Source organism: Corvus moneduloides, chromosome 19, assembly GCF_009650955.1.
Source record: "Corvus moneduloides isolate bCorMon1 chromosome 19, bCorMon1.pri, whole genome shotgun sequence".
In the NCBI taxonomy this organism is placed as follows: Eukaryota; Metazoa; Chordata; class Aves; order Passeriformes; family Corvidae; genus Corvus; species Corvus moneduloides.
In genome coordinates, this window is record NC_045494.1 from 9,214,612 (window position 1) to 9,241,653 (window position 27,042).

Consider the following 27,042-nt stretch of genomic DNA (forward strand, 5'->3'; position numbering starts at 1 on the left):
AAGTTGTGCATGCAATTACATTTGTAGTTTTGTATCTTCCCTTACGTTCCTCCACTCGATAAGTACTGAACCTCAGCATAACTTTCAAGAAGTTTTTCCCACGTATTTCTCTAGGGAACTTAAACAGTGACTAAAAAGAAATGACAGAACTAAAACAAGACCTGTGCTGTGTGTCTACAGGCTGTGAAAGTCATCTCTTAAAATCCACAAGTACTAAAAAATCCTAAATATTCATTCTGTTCACACCTAGTCCCTCCCGAGAAACAGAAATAACAGACACAGATTTGATTTTTTAACCTGTCTCACTTCACATTCTTAGGGGTCAATTCAAGCTATTTTACATGTGAAATATCAAAAGCATTCAATGAATTTAGAGGGATTTTCAGGGATTTACATGGCTGCATGAACTGAGGTTTCAAGTTGGGAGCTACACCATAATGGTGGAGTCTGCGAAACTGACACCAGCAGAGAACCCACAGGTCCTTCCTCTCCATGCTGATCTTCCTGTCTGCTTTTTCCAAGGAGCAGGACTGCAGGAAAGGCTCCCAGAAAGCATTAAATGCACTTACTCATTTTGTGAATTGAGAGCAGGGAGCACTTTGAACAGGCCAGCTCAAGAATTCATAGCCACAAACACCAAAGCAGCTGATTCCCTGGCCCTTGCATCAGCCAGCTGGAATAAATCTACTCCCAAGGAGTCAGGCCTTGACATAACAAAGTCTCCAGCAGTTGTCCTGCTCTGTAAGGAGACCTCCCTCTTCTTTCAGCCTGATTCATTTCCCAGTTTTAAAAGCTTTCTATTAAGGTTTGCTGTTTGGTGTTTATAAGGCTCTGTTAAAGCCTCACTCTTCTTTGAGACTGATGCAAAGCCCTCTCAATATGCCAAACACAGCACACAGCTGGTTTGAAAAGTAGAATAAAGTCATTTTTTAGCCTAGAAAAACTCTTCTGTGCAGCCTGTTTTCTGCTGGCCATGCAATTTCAACATTTATCAATATCATAACTGCAAGTTTTTCATTCCATTCCCTGCCCTGCTGTTCCAAACACAGCCTACTGGCAAAATACTTAAGGACAAACACATTGTACTTCACGTGTAAATCAAGAGACAACATAAGCCAAATTTCAGCTTAGAAGGTGCTCTCAAGAAAGGAATGAATAAGCCCAAAACTGGGAGAGCCACATTAATCCCTCAGCCACTTCTCTATGACCCAGAAGCAGCAGGAGCCTCAGGCTGGAGCCTTCCCTCACTGATCCGGGCCTGCCGGCTCTTCAAAACTGTTTGGACAGCTCTCCTGTATTGTGGCTACAAAGGAAATACTTCTTTATGCTGGAGAATATAAGCATTTGTTTTCATAAGCACAGCAACTCTTGTGTCATTCAGACTGCTGAGGTGTACCCTGGCTCTGAGCAGATCCACTAACAGAGCTCTGCAGTGGCAATAAATGCCCAGGTACAGCATCCAGTCAAGAGTATCAGTAACAAATTAATCCTCCTGCTACATCTGTCTGCAGCAGTCCTTGTCCATTTGCACTGAGTCACTGGAAAATATCAAAATGCTCATGCCAGACTTAGGGAAAGACAGACCAGAACGCCCTGAAAGGAGCACATGACCACCAGATTCTGTAAAACAGTTACTGGTTTGGAGTTAGGGTGATGAGGAAGAATTTTAAATTCTAAATTTAAAAAGCCAATGAAGTAGCTGGAAGTCCAAGGAACACAAAACTTGAGAGAAAGGAAGCTCACTAGCTTGCAAAGTAGCAGCAGCAGCACAGACAGCTAAAAGTGAGAAGTTTCTGTGAGACACAAGCTCTGCCAGACCAACAACAAAAAAATGCAGTGAGGAGCCACTGCGAAGTGTGATCCAATCACGGTGACAGGAACACTCAAAGCTCAATCCCACACAACTTCCTGATGATGCCACTTGTCAGCACTGTCCCAGGGAGCTGACAAAGCAAAGGTCTCCTGCAGGCAGAGAGCTTTAACAGCAATCACACACAGAACAGACAAAGGGAGAAAGCAAATTAACAGCTCTTCCTCTGCTCCTCCTATGTCTCTGCCTTCATAAACTGTAAGGCTTTGGGAATAAATCTTTGATTGTGCTGTTTTCTTCTCAAGTCACCCCTTACAGCAAGCATCCTGATTAAAGGTCTCCCTTCTGAATAAACATTTCATTTATTATGTGAAACAGGAGGGATTGCTGTAATGTGCTTGGCAGATGGCGGTTAAAATATCAACCCAGAAAACATAATTGATTCTGAAGCAACATAATTTTGACAGAGACAGTTTAGAAATCCTGGCTCAGGATGCCTACTCAGCTGCGTTATTGTTGCAATCAGTAATACTTAGACATGAATTACATTCAGTTATTTCTCTCAAGAGTGTATTTTTAAAGTGACCTTGGTAGGTAAGGGAAAGTAACAAAGATAAGTGCTCCCCAAAATAGCATAAAACCATTCATTAAGGCCATAAAGTACTACAGTCCATGCTAAAGCACTGTCATTAATAGGAACAGAAGCATTTAATAATATATTTTGTATTAGCTTCATATCCAGCAGGCTGAAACATCTCCTATACTGGCATGAAATCCCAACTGAATATTGATATTCCCTAGCAGCTGTCTCAGCTCACAGCATGAATTTATAAAATTATTGAAAAATTGAATGCTTCTGTTCATGTGAAACAGAAATTACACATTTTCTTTATGCAAAGTTCAATAATAATCAAGGAATCATCTAATCTTTGCAATTTTGGGATCAGAAGTAAAAACATTTTAAAGAAGTTCATCTATAAAGACAATGACATCTAAAAACAGCTGTTAAACAGAAATAAGCTTAAAGTGATTAGTGTTTTAGGATTATATTAATTATTATTTTAATAAAACTAATAAACCCATTTGGCTACTTGACATTCCTTCCACCACTAGAGGGAGGTCAGATTCCTTCACACAGGCAAGGAAAAAAAAAAAGACCAAAAAAAAAAAGAGTTAAAATGTTAAATCAGGGACATTTCAAATTACCAGAAACCAACTGAAATGCATTAACTAAAGAATTATTGTGTCTAGTCAACAAAGAATGCTTGTTCCTAAACTTTGGCCACACACCTTTGCAGCCACATGGAACTCGTTAGGTTTGTTGTGTTTGTTAGGTGTATGAGCAGGGCTGCAGGAAAGCTGAGAGCATCAGATGCCAGAGCTGTTACATTACAGAGCTATTTCATCCTCTGGCTGCTTCTCCAGCCAGAACATGACTAATCTGAAGTCCTTCCACTTCCTGCTTTACCACGTTTAATGTTTTGCTACACTGTGCCTCAAAAAACCCCAAGCTCCTAATGCAGTAATAGCCCAGAATTGTGGCTATTATCTCACACAACCCCTTGGATAACACGTGAAAGAGGAGATAATGATGAAGGATTTTCCATCCCAGCTCTCATGGTCCAGCAGATCCCCCAGAGCTCAGATCAGCAGCTCTCCTTGCTGGCTGGGAGGGAAATTTGTGGTGCTGCCAGCACCCAGAGTACATTCACACCATAAAACTGCAGCTCAAAGCAGCTGATGTTGTTTATTGGTCACCAAAAAGTCCTTTTACTTCTCTTCCTCATCCTAATTCTCAGAGATTACTATTTTGAGCTGCAAAATCCAGTGTATGAATGCAAATCCCAACCTGCACTCTACAAAAACACTCCAGGACATAAAAGTTCTGGTTTGTGGTTCATTCAGCAGTTATTGAAAATCTTTACCGGTATAAGGCAAAATCCTCTTCTGTGAAGATGTCCTGAATTTTGTCCCCAAAGTACCTGAAAAATTAAACAACAGTCTAAAAGAGGAGTTGCTGAATCAGACTGAGCAACACCAAGACACCTGCTCATCCCCAACCCTGCTTTACCCACAATCAGAAAGTGAGAACACAACACAAAAAAATGTTACAAAAAAAGCTTTTGAGCATGATGTCCGAAAGCAATGCTAAAAGATCAAGTGTTCAAAGATTAAAGGATTGAAATGCTGCAACTGGTAATGGAATTCCTCAGGCATTAAAAAAATCCCCTCCCACATCATGAAATAAGCACATGGATTCAAGTTTTTAAGGGTTCAGGCTATTTGATTTCTTCCACTGCTGACAAACTAAACTATAACTGCGAAAAAATACTGATTTACTGGTGCAAGAACATAAAAATAAAGATAATGGCAGCTTTCAAAGTGCCCAGTTCAACAAAAGATCTGTTTTCATGCCAGGAAAGCTCTTTAACAAGTCACATAAAGTGTGGTGAATCCAACCATCTTCCAGAGTTTCTCATCATTAATCCCAGCCCGGGGGCTTGAGACACTGAAGAGGCAGTGGGCAGGGAAGGGGAGGGATGACAGGAGGCAGGAAACCACAGCCCCGTTTTACCTGTACAGATTAACAAAATGCTTCCCCAGGGAAAGAGCTCCAGAGTGCAAATCCAAAATTGATGCCTGGAAAAGGAAACAAAGAAGGAAAAATGAGCATGAAAAGGTTTTATCATTACTCAACTATGACCTTTAATAACTGTCCAAAGTTGGCTCTCACTTTCCACAGCCTCCCAAGTAAAAATAGTAGCTTCCAGCCTTTGGGTTCACAATATAATATTTATTTTACAACTACAAACCTCCCTCAGATCCCTGAAGAGATGCAGAGATTATTGAGGTACTATAAAAAAAACCATAGGACTGCTGTTCCTGAGATTCAAACCTGACAGGGAAATGCCAGAGTCTCCCCACCATGGGCTCAGGGTAAAACACTGCTCCAGGATCCCTTCCTGAAGGCATTTCCCTTCCACAAAACGATGAATCATTTTCCAATACTTGTGAAGTGCTCAAGTACCAGCACTAAGGTTTATATTGCCCTGCATTTGTTACTAAAACTTCTCCTTCACATGAGTTCCTGTATACTTCTCATATTTAATACAGACATTAAAAAGTCTGTTTAAAAGAACAATTAGAATTCTAAGGCTTACTCGAGCCAAACTTTCTTTTCCTCAATTTCTAAGCTGCTGTAAAAGAAAACCACACAGTGGAAAGTTTTCACATATGAAAATTCAATCCATTTCTTCATCCAATTCAAGCCAAACTCTTCTGCTGAGCTCCCAACAAGCTGCAAAGATTAGAATTCAGACTTGCCAGGATAGAGAGCTACCTCACAGGACTCTAAAATATTTCTCTAAATTGAATAAAGTCCCCTTTCGTATGTCCCCTGCTGTCCACAAAATACATGTTTGTTTTGTATCAGTTCAAAAGTATTTAAAAATGTAACTGTCTGATAGAAGTCTTTTTGTCTTTTACACTGGAAATATCAAATAGCAACAGTGCCTGACTGGCACTGAAGTAATGACATCTCTGATGTACAATATCTGGGCACTCATCTCAGAATTTGGCATTGTTTTGATGCACCACAGACCATTCACATTATTCTAACAAAATCCCAGCAGTAATTAACACTGGTGACAGAGGAACACGCTCGGAACAGTCCCTCAGAAAATCTCTGCAGCCTCAATTGCTCTGAGCATTACAAGAGATAATAACAACCTTTTTTTAATAAACCTACTCAAATAACCTTTGAAAAAATACACAAAGTAGTAAGTTATTCAAGTGGACACAGCATGAGCTTTTCAGATTTGCCATTCCCAAAGTTCTCCAAAAGCTTCAGAGAACTGTTAAGAAAACAAGTAATCTCACACTCATGCAAGAGCAGCTCTTGTATTAAGCTTTACTCAAGCTTCAGAAGCAAAATACTTACATTTACTGGATTCTGGTTCTGTACAAAAATCTAACCCACAACTAGAAGTAAAACTGCTCCTGTGTAGCTTCAAAAATATGGTTTTGACCATATTAAAGTAGATTATAAGAAGTAGCACAACACAGCTGAGAAGATTAATTGAATTTAAAAACAAATCGCCTTTCTAACTCTTCCCACATGCTTCTCAAACTTACATATTTCTTCTCACTCCCCAAGCTCCAGATGATTACAGTTAGGAAGAGCCAAAATAACAAAATGAATCAGTAAAAGACACCCCCAAGAATTACAATTACTCCATAGCTGAGAAGGCAATAGCTACAATACAAAGCCTAGAAAAGCCAGATAAAGGCTGAAGAGGGAATCTGAAAAAGAAAGGACATTCTCCAGGGTTGTTTCAGACAGGGGAAAACAACTGCATGCCAAGACAGGGATTTGCTTATACATGAGCACAGAGCTCTTTGCCTAACAGCCACCTAGGAAAGAAACCTGAACACATCTATTTTGGCCTCCGTCACTTCAGAATATTAAATCTTTTCAGCATCATTTCTGACACTGAGAACAAATCTTGGTTACTTCAAGTCCCCCTCTCTGATCAAGGGCCAGTGTGCAGTTCAGGACAGTGTTCCCAGGCTGAAAGGTCTACAAGGTTTGTCTAAAGATGGCAAACACACACCCACCCCTATTTCTGACAGACTGTTTGACAGAATTACCCCCGTATCTTGATTTACAGAACTCCCTATAGAAGTGAAACAGAACCTCCTTAAAAAAATAAAAAGTACAAACATATGTTCTTTTGGACCTGTTAGTCCCATATTCTCTACCCTCTTACTGCTAAAAGAATTCAAAACGAATATGCAAGTACCCAGCACCTCTCAGCACATGGCAAAAAGGATCAATTTTCCCATCTTGGAAAGCCTGACTGGCCCTGCCTTTGTTCCTCACTAGAAAGGATTGCCAACCATTAAATACCTGTTCACATCCCCACCAGTTCCTCCAGCCTGTAAAAGGTTTTATGTGATACTTTGAAAGAAAGCAGCAGACACACTACCCAAAGGAGAAAAATTTAAAAAACCCCTTATTTCTACTTGTCTTTAGAGGAGCTGGAGCTTCCAAACCCTGCCCCACTGCTCCTGTGGGAATGCTCACATGCTCCAGCTGAGGGACAAGAATGGAGGTTCTACATGGGCACAGCAAAGGTGGTGTCACTGCAGGTAGCCTTGCACACACTCTTCAGAACAATCCCACCTTCAAACACCCTTCCCTCCCGGAAGCACGAGCAGGCAGACAAGGGTTCTGGTCTTAGGGAAATGCCTTTTCCAATTACACTGATTAAGGAGGAGACACCAGTGTAACCAGTCTGAGTTACACTCAGCCAGCCTGGGGGAGGTTCAGGTTACTGCTGGGGAAGTTAAATGCAGTATTTGGCTACAGAGTCCAGCACGAATTTAAACCAGATACAGACTGGACACAACCAGTTCCTCTCCAGCTTCCTTATCAGCCAAGATAATCACACCAACACAGAGCTGGAAGGAAGGTGAAAGATGCTGCCAAGCGCATCTTTCACCCCTGATACTTGTTTCCTATGCACTATCAGGAGGCTAATTAGGAAGGAAGAAAACTCTGCAGCCTGCACTAGAGGTGTGAGATAGGATGAGCTTTCTGCACAGGCTTGATGTCCTCCCTGGAAAAGGCAGAGCTGGCAGCATTTTGAGGACTTCAGATTTTGGCTGAGAGGGCTGAAAGCAGAACAAGGGATAAGTCTGCAGAGCCACTGGGCTGGAGGGCCCACACCAGAACCCCTTGTTTGGCATCACAGTTTGTTTGCTTCTCCCAGTGACTAAACAGTTTAATTTTCCCCTGCAAAGGGAGGTCTGGGTGCCTATTCCTGCCAGTTCTGCTGGAAGGCAGGACACAGACTGCAGCTGACTGGCTCACCAAGGGACTTCTTTTCTGGGGCTTTGAAATAAATGCCAATAGGTCTGATAGTAAATGAGTTGTCTCATTTACACCAGAGGGCTGCTATGACGGCAGCTCCTACAACACCTGAGTGAATGAGTCAGGACTGAAGTGTTCACACAAGCAGGGGTGACATGCAGGAAAATATTAAGGAGGGAAGAATTATAAAATCATAGAAGGTTGAGAAGGGAAATGTCATCTACATGAAGAAGAAAAAACCTAAGCTGAGGCAAACATCAAGACAACTAATGCAATTCCCACTCTGTGAATAAGAAACAGAGTATAAAATGACTTTACAGAGACAGATGTACAAGGGAAAGCAGCTTGCTGGTGGAGAAGATATTCCTGTTTGGATTCCGCTGAAAGATAGACCAGAAGATTACCATGGCCCCTCTAGCTTCACTCTCTGTGTGTCTGCATAAATAAATATAAAGCCAGGAAAAGTTAGAAAGGAAGATAAGAAAGCTCAGCGTGACAATTCGAGTGTGACCCCCGGGAAGCCTCAATAATTCAGATGTTTGTCAAGACTTTCTCAACATAAAAAGATGGAATGGGAAACAAGTTTTGGTGCTATGTTCCAGTACTCCAGGAAAGGGCAGCAAACAAAGGAAGGACAGAACTGACAAAGTCACAAATCTCAAGTTTTGACCTCTAAATCAATAAGTTATATCTAGACACACAGACACAAATCCACTTCTGAGAATTCAAAACATAACAACTATGACAGGCAAAAAAAAACAAACCAAAAAACAAAAACCCCAGACATGTTGCTTACAAAGGGGTTAAGAGGAAAATCCCAGGCAATGAAAATGCAGTCTGCACCACAATAGAAACCTGCAGAAGTTTTATTTGGAATAGCAGAAAGAACAAAGTGGCTAAAGAAAGAATTTAAAATAATTAAACAGTAAGTTTGAGGTATTTTAAAGGAAAAATTAGTCTTACAGCAGACATAATTGGACAGAATTATCCAAACACTCTAAGGACATTTAAAGCAACAAGCCAGACCTACTCCAAGTGGCTGGAAGCTTGGGAGCATACAAACATAGCTGGATGAACTAAGGCTTGAAACATTCTGTATGCTCTGTGGGTAAGAGACTGGAAAAGATGAAAGGCTCAAATGAAGACAGACAGTTTCACCTAAAGCCCATCAGCACACAGGCAGCAGGATCCAATGGTATCTGAGAGCCAGGACAGCACTGCCAAGAAAAGATTCGCTCCGTGACACCGGGAATATGGGCTGGCACATGGGGAAAGGAAGAGGAAAATGGCAGCACAAGAGACAGAGGTATAAAAGAAACGAGGTAAGGAGAGTGTATTTAAAGGCTTCTCCTGAATGTGATTCTTCCCTGTGAGGGTGGGGAGGCCCTGGCACAGGTTGCCCAGAGAAGCTGTGGCTGCCTCATCCCTGGAAGTGTCCAAGGCCAGGCTGGACAGGGCTTGGAGCAACCTGGGACAGTGGAAGGTGTCCCTGCCATGGCAGGGGGTGGGACTGGATGATCTTCAAGGTCCCTTCCAACCCAAACCATTCTATGATCCATTCTATGACTCTACAGTTTCCCAGCAACACTGGTCAGCTCTTGTTTCTAACATCTTTCCGTTTTTATCCATTATTTTGGGTAAGTGCTCAATACAACATTACACTTTCTTCCTGAACCTTTCCCCGAGGATTAAGAGCACACAAAAACTTCCTCACATTTACAGATGATGAGACATGTGAGAAGGCTTGGCTCAGAGCCCAGACCTCTCCATGGACATTAGATTTTTAACAGATTTATTTTATTGCAGAGAGAGAATCATCTTTCCCTCATTTTCCTCCCCTTAAAAAAAAAGGCACAATGAAGCTTCCAAAATAACAGAGACGATGGATTTATATTTGTCTGTCACTCTGGCTTGTTGTCCAACTAAGCCAGCTCAGCACCCCTGCCCAGCTCTGGGCTTTGAGCAGTGTTTACCTCCCCCTCTCATCTCTTCCCAGCTTTCTCTGCCTCAGTTTCCCCAGTTCCTGACCCCCAGCTGGACAACACCTTTCTGTGCTCCAGATCCAAGCTCTGAGTGTTCCACCTTGCCATTCTAATCCCTCTTTGTGGGAGAGCAATGAAAAATCACACCTAGTCCCAAAAGCAGAGGAGAGGAAACCCACGTGGCAGCCCCAGGAGCCACAGTGGGGGTCCCAACAGGCAGAGCAATGCAACCACAGAACTGAAAAAAATCCAAGGGTTCCCAACAGAACTGAACACAGAATGCTAAATTTTTTAAACACATTGTTTAGGATGGGCAGCACTGCTTCAGTTCCCCAGTTTGTATTTTTTGCAGATCTTTCTCAGCAATCACAAGGACAATATAGTCTTATTTTTTTCCACTGAAACCCTTCTCCTTTTTTTTGCTAATACATGCCCTAATTCAGCAGAGGCCTAAAGAAGTGGCTGTGTTTACAAATACTCAAGAAACAGTTCCTGTCCACACACAAAAACATTCTGAGCACAAAGATTAAAATAAATAAATTAAAATAAATGCGCTTGTTAAAGAGAAATGGGATTCTTTCAATTTAAAGAGTATTATTCCAAGGTCTCCTTAAGAAATTACATGGGTTTTTTGTCACAACACAAAACCAATCTTTACATAATGCTGTGAAACACTGTAATTTACTTTCGGAAGTCAAACTTTTGCAGTTCTGCTACAGCAACTGTTTCCAGATTGTGAAAAACGAGGTTCACTCTTAGTAAAATCTGAAGGAAAGTTTAATAAAAGGGACAATTAGGAGACAACAGCAAAAGGGGCGGTACAGCCGGGTGCTTCGGCAGAGAGCCAAAGGCACAACTCTACATCCAAAAGATCGGCTTTAAAAGTCCATCGCTTATTTTGTATTCATCACCATCATGCATCATTCATTAATCCTTTGGAGTTGCTGAGTATCATCTTATCAGTCTTATCTTTTTCCTTGGCTCCATTCCATCTGGTTTCGGGTTCTTTTCCTCTGATAAGATTTTCCAGGAATGTGAAGACCCTTCCCAAACTGAGCACCCGAACTACAGCCATTCTACAACATTACATTACAGAACCCAGGCAAAGCTTTTCTCACATTAAGGAACATGAAAAAAGCCAACATCACAATCCATTCATAACAATGATGGAACACGCAAAAAGCCAACATCACAGTACATTTATAACACAGATGAAGACAAAATCAGTTCAAGAGAGGTGCTAGAAATAAATAAATAAATACAAGGAAATGGCAACTGTATTGCAGAAGTCAGGAGTTACACTGCTAGCAGACGTATTATTAATGGGAAATAACTCTCCAAACCAATTTTTTTCCAAGTCTGAATGGAAGGAAAAAATCTCCATCTCCTCACCTCAGCCCCAAAAAAATGCATTTATAATCTCGCCTTGGCAGTAAAAGAATGTAGAAAGTAAAAGGACACTGCTCACCCCTCCATCAGATCCTCCCAAGGACAGTCCCCTCTCTGCTATTCTGCAGGCAAAACAATAAGCTCAGATGAGAACTGAAGTCTGATTACTTTGTCCTTTAATGTCCTTATTTACAACACCTAACTCCTCAGTAAGTAGTACTTGATGCATCAGATATAACCCCACTGAGTTAACAGAAGCTCCCATTTCTTAGAAACCCTTACAGCCTGTCATGAAAATAAAGTATTTGTGTTGCAGAACATTTCTGAGCTTGCAGCTCCCTTGCACAAATCCCAAAAATACCCTGAAAACAGTCCCTTCACAGAGGACTACAGGGTCAGCTGCAGCTGGTGATTACCCAGACAGAGACACAGCTGCAATAAAGCTTACATTGTTTTGTTCTGCTTTTACAGGCCAAATGGAGGCCAAGTGAAAGTCCTTTAAAACTTCTTTAATTAATTTTCCTTTCTTTCTGTGAAGTGTTCACACCCCTCAGAGACAGGAAGATTCTGTGTGAAAGAACTGCCCCCATTACAGTAAAAATGGAAAATGGCTTTAATAACAAAAATTCCATTGTTTTAACCAGTCTAACCCATCCTGCTCCACCCATCCTACACCTCAGACTGGCACAATGTCATTGAAGTCAGTGCTTTTAAAAGTTTGAGCTAAAAGAAAAATTACCTACGAATTCTTTCAGCTTCTTCCCTTGTGATTACAGCATCGGTCACACCTCTTCCACACTTCCTAGGAGTGCACCCTGCAACACAAAGAGGAAGAAAAGAACCCATTGAAACCACTTCAACCACCTGAAGGACAGCTTTTTAAATGAGACTTTGCACAAAAGTCTCTCTTGAAGTCACTCTTGAAGCACACAGCTTGGATATGCAAGGTAAAAAAGCTCTCCTAAAATTCATTGCTAAGAAATCTAACATTAAATTTTAAAAGCTCCTGGGAGTAACAAGTCAGCAGCAAGAGTTCCAGGTAAAGAAGATATGAAAGTTGTTATAAGTCTGGTTGACAGCAATCTTCAGGCAAGAAGAAGAAATAAGGCCAGTTCTGAGCCACCAGAGACCTTGGGATGTTAGATTTGGCACTTTTTGGGGACAATCCATATACAGATGTAAAGCCACAGGAGAGATGGGCTGAGTGTGTTTTCTGACACCTGCCAAAGCATTCAGTGCTGCTGAACTAAGTGGCACTTCAAGGATTATTTGTTCATCAGAACACAAAACTCCTGGAAAAAAATCAATCAATTCACCCATGGAGGACAAAAGCATCAGTCTGCTCTGATCAAAAGCAACTAATAACAATGACCAGGCTGATAGGAGAAGTTTTGCCAGGAATTTTGTACGAATTTCCAAGGGAAACCTGATGTTAAGTAGAGAAGAATTAGGAAGGAGTAAACTCAAAGGAGAAATTCAATACTCCAGGACAAACCTGGCTATTGAGAGCTTCCTTTCTACAACACTCTGCAAAGTTTTCTGATTTCAGAAGAGATTTGTTCCTTTTCCAGCTGCAAATATCAGCACAGCTCTTATCCTTTGGAAAGGCTGGTGCTGGAGAGTCCAGGCTTGGCAAAACTACAGGGTTACCCTCAGACAATTGTTACATGTCTGGGGTCTCTGACAGAGAACTGGCAAAGAGTACTGGAAGCAGGAGGTGTTCTGAAGGCAACAGTGTAAGTTTTCCCAAATGGAGAAAAAAACTCCAACAAACAGAAAAATGTAGTCCAGCATAAAGTCAGTCAGGTACCAACAATACAGCACAAACACTGGGCGAATTCTAAGGAAAAACCAGAACAGTCTGAAAACAATTCCAGCAGTAAGAATGTGTCCTCTTTGTCTTAGAGACCATGGCACATGTGAACAATAAAGTGTCAAAGGCATACCTGGAGAATCTCAGGAGAAATTCAGATTAATATGGCAAGTACCCAGTAGCTTCCACAGATGTGTGCCCAGCAGACACAAAACCATCCCTTTATCTAATAAGGCACCATCAGCTTTGGCTATCGGGCAAATCAAGGTAAAGGAGGAACATACCAAAACATGTAAAAACACAAGTACTGTCTCTGGCCCCTGCTCCTGTTAAGCACAAAAACCAGAATGTAACACAAAGGCCCAAGCGCCCAAAGTGCACCTACTTAGGGGTATTTAAGTGTCTCCTACTTAGTGGTATTTAGCCAAGAACCACTTACTGCTGAGACAGAGATAATTCACAGGAGGAAAAAGCTCCATTAACATGTTCCCCTGATGCACAGGATCATAGAAAAGTTTAGTTGGAAGGGACTTTGGAGATCATCTCATTCCATGTCCTGTCCTGGGCAGGAACAATCCACCTCAAAGCCAGACAAGAGCAGGCAAAGATTTACAGCTGCCATCCCCACAGCAGTCTGCCTTAGACCTTTCCAGGCATCTCTGCTTTCCACTTCCCCTGACCTTGTCTCTGGAAAAGCACCTTAACTCTGTCTCCTGGGCAGTGGCCATGGATGCTTTGTGCACTGACACAAAATGTCAACACACAGGAGAAGTAAGGTTTCATCACGCACAGTAGCCACAGTAGGTGTAAGTAGTTAACGTGTCTCAGGAGAACAGAAATGGCCAAGATCTGGCCACAGAGCTTAGAATGCAGGTGAGACTGTGCTTATAGCACCCAACCTTCTGCAAATATAATCAGTTAAGTGCTTGGCCTCTGAAACATAGCAAATTTTATTTGGTATGAAGCGTGTTTAGAGGCAGGCAGTGCTATGGAAATAAATCCTGTTCTGACACCAGCTACCAAATCACTTGAAGCAAACTGGAAGCTCAGTTGCACCAAGTTCAGCTGGAAGCAGGGACAGGTGCATAAATAAAAAGCTCATTTTAGCTGTGGAAACTTCACAGCTGAGCATCAGACACTGAGCAGTGACAGGAATGCGTCTCCTCCTGACACAGAGCCCACAGCTGTGGGTGCCACGCCAAAGTAAAGAGTGAGAATAAAAAGCTATTGAGTGACAGAAACCTACTTCCCAAGTGCCTAAAGCTGCCGAGCTGATCCATAATCCGCATTTTCTGCCTCGCTCGGCTGCGGGGAACGGGACACACACAAAGCTCCTCCGCAGCTCATCACCACCCTCGCGTGGGGAAAAGCCCAGCACAGAGCTCGCTGGCAGCTCGGCTGCAATTCACCAGCTAACAGCGGCTCAGCGCTCCTAACCCACATCAATCACGGCACTTGAGCAGCAGCACCAAGCGAACAGCTAATTAGAAAGGCGAGTCAATGGTCCCCATACAAAGCCAAGAGGTGACACCTCACTCTGCAGCCTGCTGCTCCCCAGGATACCCCCAGAAATGAAGAACACGTCCATTTCTTTTCCTGGAGAGATGTGCTTGAAGTTCCTGCCCACCCTGAAGTTCCAGCTTTCCTTACAGTGAAAAGAATAGAATGAAAATTAAAGAATAGAAAGGAAACAATGAAAAGAGTAACTGGAGGGATGGCCCAGACCACAAGTCCACAGCCCAAAAAATTGCTCTTGCAAGCCAGGGAAGGCAAAAATAAGGTTTTGTTGGTTTGGGGGCTTTCTTTTGGTAAGCAAACACCACAGTAGCAGAATCCAGAGACTTTTAGCCTCAGTTCAATCACAACCAAATCTCCAGCTGCAGTTTTCTCTGGCCTTGCACTATGCAAATGCAGCCAGCAGCAGTTTCCCCTCACAGTAATTATGAAAAGTTAACACAGAACATATGTTTTCATGTGTTCTGTCAAAAAAAAAAAACCTACCGTACCAAGACAGTTTTCTTGGTCTAAATAACATTTAGGATGAATCCTCCAAAAAAAGATGCTTCAGTAGCAGCACTGAGGAAAAACTATGTGACACCAGACCGTATATGAACTTTTGTTTAATAAGTCTTTTTGACCAACAGCACCAGGGCCAGCCACCTGAAGAGCACAGGGGGCTGCAACCTGTCAAACACTTTCTGTCAGAACTGGCACAGAAGAAAGTTAAAAATTGCAGAACCACAGAACAGCCCAGGTGGGAAAGGACCTCCAAAGATCATCTGGTTCAGCTTTTTGTGGTCAAGAGAGCCTGGATAAGATTACCTAGCACAATGCTCAGTCACACCCTGGAAACCCTCAGTCACAGGGTCTGCACTGCATCCTTGGGGAGGTTGTTCCAGCGACTGAGTGTTCTCTCTGTAAAGATTTCTTTCTTACATCAAGATGAAACCTTGCCCAATGCAAGCTGCACCCACTGTGCCTTGTCTTCTCCATGTAGCTCCTTGCAAAGGCAGAGCTTCTGTCCTCTGTAGCTTCGCTTTAAGTACTGGAGTACTGGGATGTGTTCTCCCTGAGCCCTCTCCAGGGAAAGGAAACCCAACACCCTGAGGCTTTCCTGAGAGGTTCTCCAGCCCCTTGATCACCTTTGTTCTTCCTCAGCTCCAAGCAGCTTCTTCCAGCCTCCAGCTTTGTGTCAGCAAGTGTTTTCTCAGCAACATCATGAACCAGATACAACCACCAATTTGGCTAAAAACTTAACTCAGATGTATTACTTTTTGTAGATCCATCAGCTTATCAGTCAACACACAGCCAGACATGCTGACAAAAACCAAGAGCAGAGCTGCTCTCTGGCGGCTGTACCAACTAAAAATGTTCACCACAACACACTTTGCAAATCTGAAAGAGAACATCAGCACTGCTCATCCACGGAAGCTGCAAGTCAGACTCCCACTGCTCTTTGTAGAGAAGATTAAAATCTTCCATGTCTCTTGAAGAACCAACACCAACACTCCAAAAAAAGAAAAGTGCCAGCGGGAACAGGTACCAATTTGACAGAAAACAGGCTCAGCTGAAAGACACAAAGAAGTGCTTTGCAGGCACCCCGCAAAGCTACTGGCAGCCACACATCTCAGAACAAGCGTGTCAGAAGGTGGCACTTATACAATCACCGCATGCTGGTGGCACAGACAATGTCCTGAATCAGTTCCACTCCACACCCCGTACGGTACTGACCAGCAGCAAACTCACTCAACAAGCCTATTACAGGAATCAACAGAGTATGAAAGAAACCAGAAACAGACTTAGCAAAAGGTTTATTTCATAGAGTCCAACCAAAGCAGTTTCAGAAGAGAGTTATGTAGGAATGACAGAAAAATAATCAACTCAGAATCAACTCAGAATTCTGGGCTGGCCCAAGGGGCACGAGCTTTGGGGCTTTAGTCAAGAGACAGTGACCAAGAGTTTGCTGCAAGCACGGGAGTTTTACAGCCCAAGTTTGGTTCCCAGGCCCAGGCAGCAGCCAGGCTGCTCCTGCCCTCTGAGCACCGCCATCCACTTCGGACAGCCCTGTCCCGTTACCTTCAAATCGTTTGTGCCTGTCGTAGTCCTCCGAGCAGGGGATCTCGACGAACTTGTCCCGCAGGTTGTCGCTGCGATGTGCCAGCACCTCGGTGCCCGCATCTCCAGGGGTTCCACCCTCGGGGATCCCACCCTCGGCGCGGAGGCGGCTCCACACCACGAGGCCGCCGCCGGCCGCAGCGGACAGCAGCAGGAGGATCGCTGCCTTCAGCCACCTTCCCCGGGGATCCTGCTGGAATCTGCCCTTCCTAGCGCTGCGGAGGGAGCACAGAACGGGCCCCATGAGCGAGGGACAGTGCGAGCGGGGAGGGACCGCCCTGGCCGATACCGGGGAGCCCCGGGCCCATACCGGCGGGACCCCTGGTTCGGAGCACAACACACGCCTTACAAACACACGCCTTACAAACACACGCGGTTCCCTCCCACTCCCGGCCCCTTCCCCGGCGGGACCCCTGGTTCGGAGCACAACACACGCCTTACAAACACACGCCTTACAAACACACGCGGTTCCCTCCCGCTCCCGGGCCCGGCGCTGCGCGACCGCCTCCCCACCGGGGCTCCCCCGGGAGCCGCAGCGCCGCCGGGTCTGGGCACCACCGCCCCCGGGACAGCGGGCAGGAGGTGCCGGCCAGGGCCCCGCGCCGGTACCTGCTGTGCCGGCGGCCGCCGCGGCCCGGCCCCGGCCCCGGCCCGGCGCTGTCGGGGCCGCGGGGCAGCGCCCGCCGCTGCGGAGCCATCGCGCCTCCTTCGGCTAGAGCGATGAGCTCGGCGTGCCTCACCCTGGCCTGCCGGCCTGCCTGCCTGCCTGCGCTCGGCCACCGAGAGGGAGTCGGAGGATCCAGCGCAGAGCCGGGAGCGGCGGAGGGGCGGCACTGGGACACCGGGACACGGGGACAGCGGGACAACGGACACCGGGACAGCAGGGCGCGGGCGGGCAGCGCCGGGACAGCGGGGCCCGCACAGCGGGACGCGGCCGGGCGGGGTGTGCCAGGACGGCGCGGCGGCAGGCCAAAGCAATCGAGGGTAGAGCATGCGGCGGCGCCTGGTGCACCTGGATCTGAAGGGAGCCGCGCCGCGCGCGCAGTACCTGGAGCAGGTGAGGGAGGAACCCGGGGCGGGTGAGGGATGCGTCTGGGGCGGGTGAGGGATGAACTTGGAGCAGGTGAGGGATGTGTCTGGGGCGGGTGAGGGATGAACTTGGAGCAGGTGAGGGATGTGTCTGCGGCAGGTGTGGAATGAACCCGGGGCGGGTGAGGGATGTGTCTGGAGCAGGTGAGGGATGAACGTGGTGTAGGTGAGGGACGTGTCTGGAGCAGGTGAGGGATGAACCTGGGGCGGGTGAGGGATGTATGTGGCACAAGTAAGGGATGTATTGGGCTCAGGTGAGGGATATACCTGGTGCAGGTGAGAGGGGAACAGGGTGGTGGCACTTGTCATAGCCCAGCTGCATCGCCACTGTCCCCTCCCTCCTGCAGGTGCTGCCACTGCTCCGCGCCCTGGGTGCCACCGGGCTGCTGCTGGAATATGAGGACACCTTCCCGTACACGGGGCCGCTGGAGCTGCTGCGGGCACCCCACGCCTACAGGTACCGCCGTGTACCCCACAGGTAGCTCTGCATACCCACAGGTGCCCCGGGGCCGTGCCCAGCGGGCACTGATGTGTCGCTGTCCCGCAGCCCCGCGGAGCTCCGGGCGCTGCTGAGCCGGGTGCGGGCGCAGGGCCTGGACGTGGTGCCGCTGGTGCAGAGCTTCGGGCACATGGAGGTGAGCAGGGGTGTGCTGGGCTGGGTGAGAATGGGGGTGTGCTGAGCCAGCAGTGCCCACGGGGACAACAAGGCCGGTGGGATCCCGGGGTGCAGTAGGAAGAGCACTGCCAGCAGGGCAGGGAGTGATCCTGCCCCTCTGCTCGGATGGTGACATCTGGAGCACTGTGTGTAGTTCTGGGCAGAAACTGATGCCCAGGAAGTTTAACCTGAACACGAGGAAAAACTTCTTTCCTGTGCAGTGACCGAGTGTTGAAAAGATTGCCCAGAGAGCGTGTGGAGTCTCCCTCACAGGGGATATTCCAGAACCATCAGGACACGGTCCTGTGCCCTGTGCTCTGGGGTGGCTCGGCTGGAACAGGGAGGTGGGGCCAGAGGAGTCACTGGAGTCCCTTCCAGCCTGAACCAGCCTGTGATTCTGTGTTGGGAAATTTCCCATCCGAGTCCCAGTGCTCTGGTTATCCAGCTCTGCCAGCTACAGGATTTGACATCAGGGTCACACTGCAGTGACCTCCCTGTTTCCTTCACCCACCCTGTGAGGTGCTTTGTGGGTCAGAGACTCCCCAGCACCGTGGAGCAGCAGCTGTGCCCCCCAGCCTGTCCCCGGGGCTCAGTCAAGTCAAACCCCAGGTTTAGCAGGACACCTGCCCTCAGAGCCTCGGTGACAGGAGGACGCTGTTGTCCCCTCACGTTGCAGCTGTCCCCGAGCTCCCCTTTCCCTTGCAGTTTGTGCTGAAGCACAGGGAGTTTGCCCATCTCCGGGAGGTGAAGGCGCTGCCCAACACCCTGAACCCGCACAAGGAGGAGTCGCTGGCACTGGTCAAAGCCATGATTGACCAGGTCATGGCCCTGCACGAGGACTTACAGTGGTTTCACATCGGATGTGATGAGGTGGGACTTCTCTTGAGCCAGCAATGTTCGTTTTCTTTTGAGGAATGATAGTAAGGGCTAAGGCTTCTGCATTTCAGTGGTGCCCAGGCCACATTTGGGTGGGATTTTGGGGACGGAAAACACCACTCAAGCCAGTGTAGAAAAGTCTTTTGACAAAAGTCTTTTTACTGATTCCAGTAGCACACGTTGCCATTTCCATAGGTACGAGTGTAATATCAAAGTATTGAAAGCAGCTTCTTAAAGCTAACTCAGCATTTGGGTTTAGGTCAAGTCAGTATTTGAAGTGAGATATCAATTAGAGCTGTTCATTAAGAATCCTGTAAGTTTGATGTGAGATGTTGGCTCATTATTCTGGCCAAGTTACTCAAAGTAAGCCCTTTTGTGGTGGGAAGTGTTGGGTTTTTTATCTTGGTAGTTTGTCTCCTTGAGAAAGGAGAAAACTCAAGTTTCTCTTGTCCATAGTTTCTTAAAACCATCCTGGTGGCACACAGATCCCTGGAATTCATTGTGACCACTTACCTGTACTGATCTTAGTTTAACGTTTTGTATCCTGTTGTGTTGAAACTGGTGGGAAGGTTAGCCAGGGAGCTGCAGGCTTTTTTAAAGCAAAATGCTATTTATGTAGAATAAACATGTTTTAATAAAACCTGCTCTAAACCAGCAAATTTTAAAGCATTCACTCTCTGCATGGGACCAGGTATGCTGGGCCACCTTTGGACATGTCCCCAAGTCACTTCTAGACCCACATTTGGATGATCTCCTGCCCCGAGATAGGAACTCATTTTATCTACCTCAGGTCCTGATGTGTTGCAAGATTTGAAGTGAATAAATGTGGTGAGAGCTACTTCCAAGGACAGACCTTCCAAAGGCAAATAGGGCTTGTAGATATTTTAATTCCTGCAGGAAAATTCCCTTAAGTGATGCATGTAATCATGGCTACAGTCTTCTGCAGACTGATAGAAATGCCTGCAGTGTCTTCAGCACTGAGAGGTGCTTTTGAATGTGTCCACTCAGTGGGTCACATCTGGGCAAAGGTTTTGAATATTGTCTAACTCACTTTCTCTAGTTCTATACAAGAAGTCAGGATTATTTGCTTGGTGTTTCAGGTCTACTGCCTTGGCGAAGGAGAGGAGTCAAAGCAGTGGCTGCAGCAGCAAGACAACACTCCAGAGAAGCTGTGCTTATCCCACATAAAAGCAGTTGCCACTTGTTTGGCCTCATCCTACCCCATGGTGACACCCATCGTGTGGGACGACATGCTCAGGGGGATGAGTGAGGAAACCCTGGCAGGTGTGTGACCAGCGATGGGGTGAGGCAGGTTTACACAGCCAGGTAAAACAGATTGGTTGGCAGCTGAATATAATGAAAACAACAAATCTGACAAGAGTTGAGGGGTGGTCAGTTTGACTAGAGAATAGAAGCGCTCAGTCCTTGGCTGTCACAGAGTCCCTGTGTGAGTGTGGGCCAGTCTGAACACTTTCGTTTTCCATCACAAAACGCTCACCCTGCAGTGGCTGCCATCAATTCTACTTTCTTTACACATTGAAACAACAACCTATTGACATTTGTGGTCCAAGTCTAAACCTCTGTGCTTCTCACCACCTTCTAATGTTTGTTGCTGCCCTTTGCAGCACCTGGTCCCAGTGGTGCAAACTCCCACAGAGAAGCTGCAGCCCTGTGAGCATCTTTGTGATCATGGTGCACATCATGAGGACTTTGATACTGAATTGTGGGGTAGCTCCAAGACCTTGACATCACAGGTCTTGTTTGTTGAAAAATACCAAACCACTGCTAAAATTTGAGTAGTCTGAGCATAGATGGAGTTCCAGCATTTTCAGAGCTGCTTTACATGGCTGCTGCAAACGGATTTAGACAGTACCAGGAAGAGCTGTGCAGCTCATCTAGCAGTGACTGACCTATTCAAGGCTTTGATAGCAGGAAATCATCCCCAAAAATGCAGGTGGGACCCACAGAGTTCCACAAGAGCAGTACACTCTACTAAGTGCACTCTACTGCCACAGGCAGTAATGGACTCAGCAAATTAAAATGTGATGGAGTTAAAATACTGAATTTCTGCACAATTTACTGCTGTTTCTGTAGGGGTCAGTTTCACATGTTTACAGCTAGCTGTGTAGTTGATTATAAAAGGCTTTAAAGCTAAATTCGTATCTTTACTTGTACTTCAAAGGCATCTTGAAAAGCTACATTCTGTGCAAACACAGCCCAGGCACTCTGTAAGTGAAAGGGTGAATGTTACATTTGAATTTAGCTAAATCTTGTGTGTAGAGCTCTGCCAGTGGTACACACAGAGATGCAAGGAGCTGAGAATGAGGTGGGCTTGGGGCGAATGGGGTCTCTGATATATTGCCACTGCTCCTCCATATTAGTGGTTTCACGATGCCTGAGGACAGTGGCCCCGGGCATGTGCCAAGTCCTGGCCAGGCTGAAAATGCTCAGGGCACTTCACTGTAAGTGACAAGCCAAAGTTCTAGTCATGTGCTGCTGCACCAGTACCCTGTACTGAGCTCTCATTTTAACTGGCTGTTTTCCATTACTTAGAAAACCTCTGTTCCTTTCAGGGTCTGGGGTCCCACAGCTGGTGCAGCCGATGATCTGGGACTACGCAGCAGACATCGACGTGGAGGGCAAAGGTTTGTACTTCTCTGCTGAGCTGTGTATAGAAGTAAAATAGCCAAAGCAAAATTCTATCATTTAAACATACCTTAGTTGGACACCAAAACATTCTGGTTTTGTTAAATTGGTTTTTATTGCTTTAATAGCATAAATACAGCCCTTGTATGATTCCACATCATAGTTGCTATTACTTATTTTCTATTTATGTTTCCCCTATGAATGACTTGCATTGTATGCTGCTTAATTCTTTTCAGCAGGGCTATGGAATTACTCATAGGAGATTCAGAGGTTTTCCACAAGCATTATTACATTAACTCTCCTTGCATTAACACCAGTAGGAGCACATAACTGTACTGAACAGCTCTGCAAAAGAAGCTTCAAGGCTTCATACATCTATAGAATTCAAAGGGAAGCTTCTAAAGGCTCCAGTCAGGCATCTACCATGCATGCAGGTATTTTCTTTGTTGCAAGAAGAATCAGCTGTCAGATGTTGTGTATGCTTATTACATGCTCACAGCTCTTAGCATGGTTGCAATACAAGGGAGTGGAATACAGTAAGTGGCACATGAAAATAGGAGGACATCCACTCAAAAGGCCGCTCAGATAGGGTGTCAAATCCCCCCATCCTTGCTGATGCTCAAAGCTTGACAGGAAGAGGCTCAGCAGCCTGTTGGATCTGGAGCTGTGATCCTCTTCACTGCAGTCAGGGCTGAAACTGGAGAAAGCTCATCCTGTGCGTGTGCCTTTGTGTCTCACTGCAGTGCAGCTCATAGAGAAGTACCGCAGGTGTGGCTTCTCCAAGGTGTGGTTTGCAAGTGCCTTTAAGGGAGCCACGGGAGTGAATCAGTCTCTAACACTGATTGGGCACCACCTCAGGAACCAGCTGGGGTGGCTGCAGGTGGCGAGCAGGAGCCCTGCTGATGTCCTGGAAGGTATCGCGCTGACCGGCTGGCAGAGGTGAGGAACAGCCTCTTGTGTGGTTCCAAGGGTCACAGATAAGCAAACTTCCACCCAAAAGCTCCCTAGGAGGTACAGGGAAGCTGGGGATTTAGAAGGGAACTTTGCAACCCTGCAGTCCTTCCTGTCAGTAACTGCTGGGCCTCACCCCTGGACTATGAAGGGTGGATTTCAGAGTTCCAATCAGCTCTACAGCACTAACCAGCAGGAGGAATGGCTTTGGGGACACCAGCACCAGCAGATTGGGTTTGAAGGCTTGAATGGATTTTGTGCCACCTTGAACTGCTCATAGACACTGTAGTTCATGTATGGTGTGTCTATCTGAATGTCTGATGGGAACTCAAATACAGTGAAATTGCATAAGAGACAAGAACTTGTTCATGTAATGAAGGAGTAAAACATTTTTATGCAAGTCAGGAGGTCTAAGGGAATACCAGAGAGTTGAATTCCACTTTCTGATCCTAATTTGCCTTGAGAAGAGAATTTGGTTTGTATCTGTTCTTACTAGTGAAACAGGAATACTTCACATTTCAGAGAAAAGTGATCCCTTCTCTGAAACAGAAACTGATGTTTCTAAGGCTCTTTGAATTTTAGTGATTGAAATATTAAAATTTCCCATTGTTTAGTATGTTCTAACAGTAAAATGTGCAATTAAGGGATGTTTTCTTCTGTAGGTACGATCACTTCTCTGTTTTGTGTGAGCTTCTCCCCGTGGCAATTCCATCATTGGCCGTGTGTCTGCAGGCACTAGAGAATGGTACAATGACAACTTTCTTCTCTCTCAGCTAATGCTTAGCACAGGAGTGAAGTGACCTTGCCCTAAGGTTGGCACAGGCTTGTTATGTTTTGAGGTGATTTGCTGAATTGATCACGGCCTGAATTATGAACAATAAATTACAATTTGCACTATGGGAGCAGAGAAGCCTCTTGGCCTAAGTATTTAAAAATAGCCATTGTATACTCATCATTTATTGTGATCTAACACACAAATGGTCAAAAACTTCATGCTTATATTAAAAAATAAATTTAAGATGCAGAATTGCTTTTCAAACTGATTTGAAAAAATAGTGATGTATAAATGAGACCACTGCAGCTCCTGCTCCCACCCACAAGTGTTTTTTCCTTCTTTTATTTCCATTTTACCTTTTAAAAAATTTTTCACCAAAGGGGAACTACTAAGCCAATGCAGAACACTCCAGAAAACCCTTCTTGTATGAACATTTTGGTTTCTTAGGCTCTTTACTCATTTCCACTGTCTTCTACCAGGTGGCTATTCTGAAAAGGTTAAAGAAAATGTGGAAAAGCTCCTGGGAATGTCTAACCTGGAAATTGATACTTTCATGAGGTAAAATTCCAGCTGCAGAACTCAGGTGCTTCTCCTTGTGTGGTAAGTTCAGAAACTAACAGATCCTCTTTGGACAGCACAAGTCTGGGGACCTTTCCTGGGAGCAATATCCTCACACTTGTGACACAAGTTAGTTTCTACCTCAAGTCATCAGTGGATGAACTTCTCGAAAGGAACAGGTAATGGGGGTTATGTTGATTCTCTGCCTGGCTGCAGGATTGTTGGAGCTGTATCATCTCAAAGTGGGGCACAACTCCAGAAAAGTGATTTAAATATCAAGCTCTGCATTTCAGGTGTCATTAACACCTCAGCAGAATATAATATTTAGATGAAAATGTAAAATATTTCAGCAAAATTCCTAAATACTGTATGCTGCTTTGTTTGAAGCATCTAGTTCTTTCCTTAATTACATTTTACTGCTATTTAAAGTGAAAATTTTGAGTTACAAAAAAAAAAGGAGCTTGTAATAAAACTTATATTGCAGCAGATGATCAGGTGATCATCTGCCAGGAACACTCTTTCACAAGCTAATTCCAAAGATATACAGACTTAAATAAACTTACTCCTTAAGCATCATCTCTGTGCAGGAGTTCAGCTAAAGCCTTCCCCGCGTCCCTGTCAGTGACAAACACAGACATTGCTGCTGTTTCATCACTGCTCCCACTAACATCCATTTCCAGGTATGTCACAGGCTGGTTCAGCCCCTACCACAGGAAAAGGAAGATTATTCATCCTATCATAATGCACCACTTCCAGCCAGATGCAGTCAGGTAACACCACTTGTTTTGCATTACAGGGTAAATAAAAGTCTGACGTATTTTGGGCACTCAGGTACAGAGAGTTGTGAGTCCTTACCTCTTTCTATAATTATCTCAGAAGCATCAGTGGGAATCAGACAAAGTATCCATAATATGTTTTTATACAACATATTTGGGTTGGAACTAGATGATTTTCAAAGTTCTCTTCCAACCCAAACTATTCTATGATTCTAATTTTATCTTTGCCTGTCTTCTTTGAGAACAAGTAGGAAATTGGTCTCCAAAAGCCTCTGCTGTGTTACTCCTGCACAGTCCTGCTGCACCTTAAGCAGAGGTTGGCCTTGGTGTAGGAGCTCACCCTGGGCCAGATTCCAGGCAGGGCTTGGAATAAAGCCAGGCCCTTCCCCTTGCTCCCTGTCACCATGGGCTTTTCAGAACTTCTCCTAGACATTATGCCAATTCATGCTAAAAGGTTAATTTATAATTTTTTTTGCTGTGGTAAGGTGAATATCCAACTGCATCTACTCTTTCTGATAAAACCCAGAATTAAATTCCTAACGAGTCTCACAGTGGGTTTCAGTTACATTTAAAAGGTGTATAGTGGTTTTTTGAGCTTACATTTTGGTACTTCAAAAGTCTTTGCATGAGGAAAGTGCCAAAATTAATGGAACTTAAACAGAAACAGCATCAACCTTTTGCCATCTGAACAAAATCAAGTCCTTTGGGCTCTTGTACCAGATGCTTCTTTTCCTGTAAAGTGGTTTTAAGGACAGTACTCCCTTCCAAAGGCCTGGCAGCCAACCCTCCCTTGAGGCAGATCTCACCTGCAAATGTCATTGTTTCTTCTCATTTCTGCTCAGTCTTCTCTCCAAGTGGAATGCTGTGGTGCAAGACCTCCAAGCAGCCATGGAGCAAGTTTTCCACAAGTGTACTATAGAGGAATGGATGGAGGAGAATGTCCACCCCAGCCTACAGAAGCTGCAGCAAGTGGTGGATGATTTAGACGAAGCAATAAAAGCACAAAATTAGGGGCATTTCAATTAGTCTGACTCATTCCCTGGGAAAACATGGCTAGTGAAAATCAGCAACTAGTCCTTGAACTGGAATTTGTCATCTTGAGAGTTGAAGCATCAACTGTGGTTAAACAAAAGTGACCTGAAGGCATGAAGGAATTTATTAGCATTATACACTTCGGCTCAATTTTCCTGCCATAACACATGCTGAGCCTTAATTCACCTGCCTGTAAGTCAGGTTTGCTCCCCTTGCATAACTGCAGGAGTGAGTCACAGGTCACTCTCTTACAAGGCAGGAGAAAAACCCAGTTTCTTCCACATTCAGGATTTGTAGCAATAGACTCTTACATAACAATGACCTGGCAAAGTTCTACCCTAATATTTAGGATACTTTAAAAATGTTAGGGTCATGTTCTGTACCATAACTCCTTCATCTGTCAGCTGTGTTCTGAGTTGTGTCCTACCATTCCATCATGGGCAAGAGGGAGCTCCTGAGGCAGTGACACCTGGGCTTGGAGGGAAAACTGCCTCAACACATTGGGCTGTATCACCTAAGCTCAGTGTAGTCTCATTCCCCCAGAAAAGCACCATCCCACTCACTGAGGCATCTGTTCAGCTGTGTAAAACCTGAAACTGCAACCTGCACTTCCAGGTTTCTCCCTATCTGAGCCATGACTAAAGTTACTAAATATGAGGAAGCAGTGCTGGTTTATTCTGCTTTAATGTCAAACTGTTCATAATGTACAGCAATGTATTTTGGGGACTTTACTGGAGAATTGAGATAATCACCAAAATGGAAATAATTCAGAAGTATTGTATTTAAGTATGTTACTTCACCATGAATATTCCAAATATTTAAATTTTTTTGCTTCATTTATTCCTTTCTTTAAATTTTTTTGGAAGCACCGGTATGGAAATTTTCTTGGAACAAATCCTGAGATACAGGAAGTAAAACTACAGCCTAAGACAAGCTTCAGCTTACTCAATGAGAGCCTCAGTTACTAGGTCCACATGCAGATTTTTATCTAAAACGAATCAATTGCTGTGTATCCTTGTCACATAGATTAAGCTAAACAAGATCTTTATTTTACTTGAATAAAACCTTTGATACTCAAAATGTTTGTGGAAATGTGCTTCTTTTTCGTGTGTGTGGCATGTTGGTTCGGTTTAAAGGAGGGAAGATGGAAATATTCACCAGTGGAGAGTTGGATCTATCAGCTTATATGGAATTAAAAGC

General features: G+C 44.9%; 2 protein-coding genes across 5 annotated transcripts in view; one reads left to right on the plus strand and one right to left on the minus strand.

Moving 5' to 3' along the window:
• OGFOD3 (2-oxoglutarate and iron dependent oxygenase domain containing 3) overlaps nucleotides 1–17,217 on the minus strand; it is a 49,323-nt gene extending 32,106 nt beyond the window's left edge. For all 4 annotated transcript variants that reach the window (XR_004243799.1, XM_032128807.1, XM_032128805.1 and 1 more), the window contains exons 1-6: nucleotides 17,094–17,217; nucleotides 16,446–16,699; nucleotides 11,796–11,871; nucleotides 11,136–11,178; nucleotides 4,386–4,450; nucleotides 3,736–3,792 (exon numbers count right to left, since the gene is read on the minus strand). Coding sequence is in view for 3 of the 4 variants with exons in the window: in XM_032128807.1 (XP_031984698.1) it covers nucleotides 3,736–3,792; nucleotides 4,386–4,450; nucleotides 11,136–11,178; nucleotides 11,796–11,871; nucleotides 16,446–16,699; nucleotides 17,094–17,182 (584 nt within the window). In the remaining variant the exon portion in view is untranslated. The remainder of the gene's footprint in view (nucleotides 1–3,735; nucleotides 3,793–4,385; nucleotides 4,451–11,135; nucleotides 11,179–11,795; nucleotides 11,872–16,445; nucleotides 16,700–17,093) is intronic.
• On the plus strand, nucleotides 17,217–26,922 carry HEXD (hexosaminidase D). Its single transcript, XM_032128800.1, has 12 exons — nucleotides 17,217–17,541; nucleotides 17,921–18,030; nucleotides 18,121–18,208; nucleotides 18,934–19,098; nucleotides 20,205–20,388; nucleotides 21,678–21,749; nucleotides 22,494–22,689; nucleotides 23,364–23,446; nucleotides 23,956–24,034; nucleotides 24,112–24,213; nucleotides 24,715–24,804; nucleotides 25,653–26,922. Exons 1-12 carry the CDS (start codon nucleotides 17,476–17,478, stop codon nucleotides 25,819–25,821), a joined length of 1,404 nt encoding a protein of 467 aa, XP_031984691.1. The 5' UTR covers nucleotides 17,217–17,475; the 3' UTR covers nucleotides 25,822–26,922.
• The last annotated feature ends 120 nt before the right edge of the window (nucleotides 26,923–27,042 follow it).

Excerpts from the sequence above, each read along its gene's own strand:
- HEXD (XM_032128800.1), top strand. The coding sequence starts at position 17,476 with ATGCGGCGGCGCCTGGTGCACCTGGATCTGAAGGGAGCCGCGCCGCGC. Across the intron at positions 24,214-24,714 it reads GAACTTCTCGAAAGGAACAG|GTATGTCACAGGCTGGTTCA; the intron begins GTAATGGGGGTT and ends ATCCATTTCCAG. Across the intron at positions 24,805-25,652 it reads TTCCAGCCAGATGCAGTCAG|TCTTCTCTCCAAGTGGAATG; the intron begins GTAACACCACTT and ends ATTTCTGCTCAG.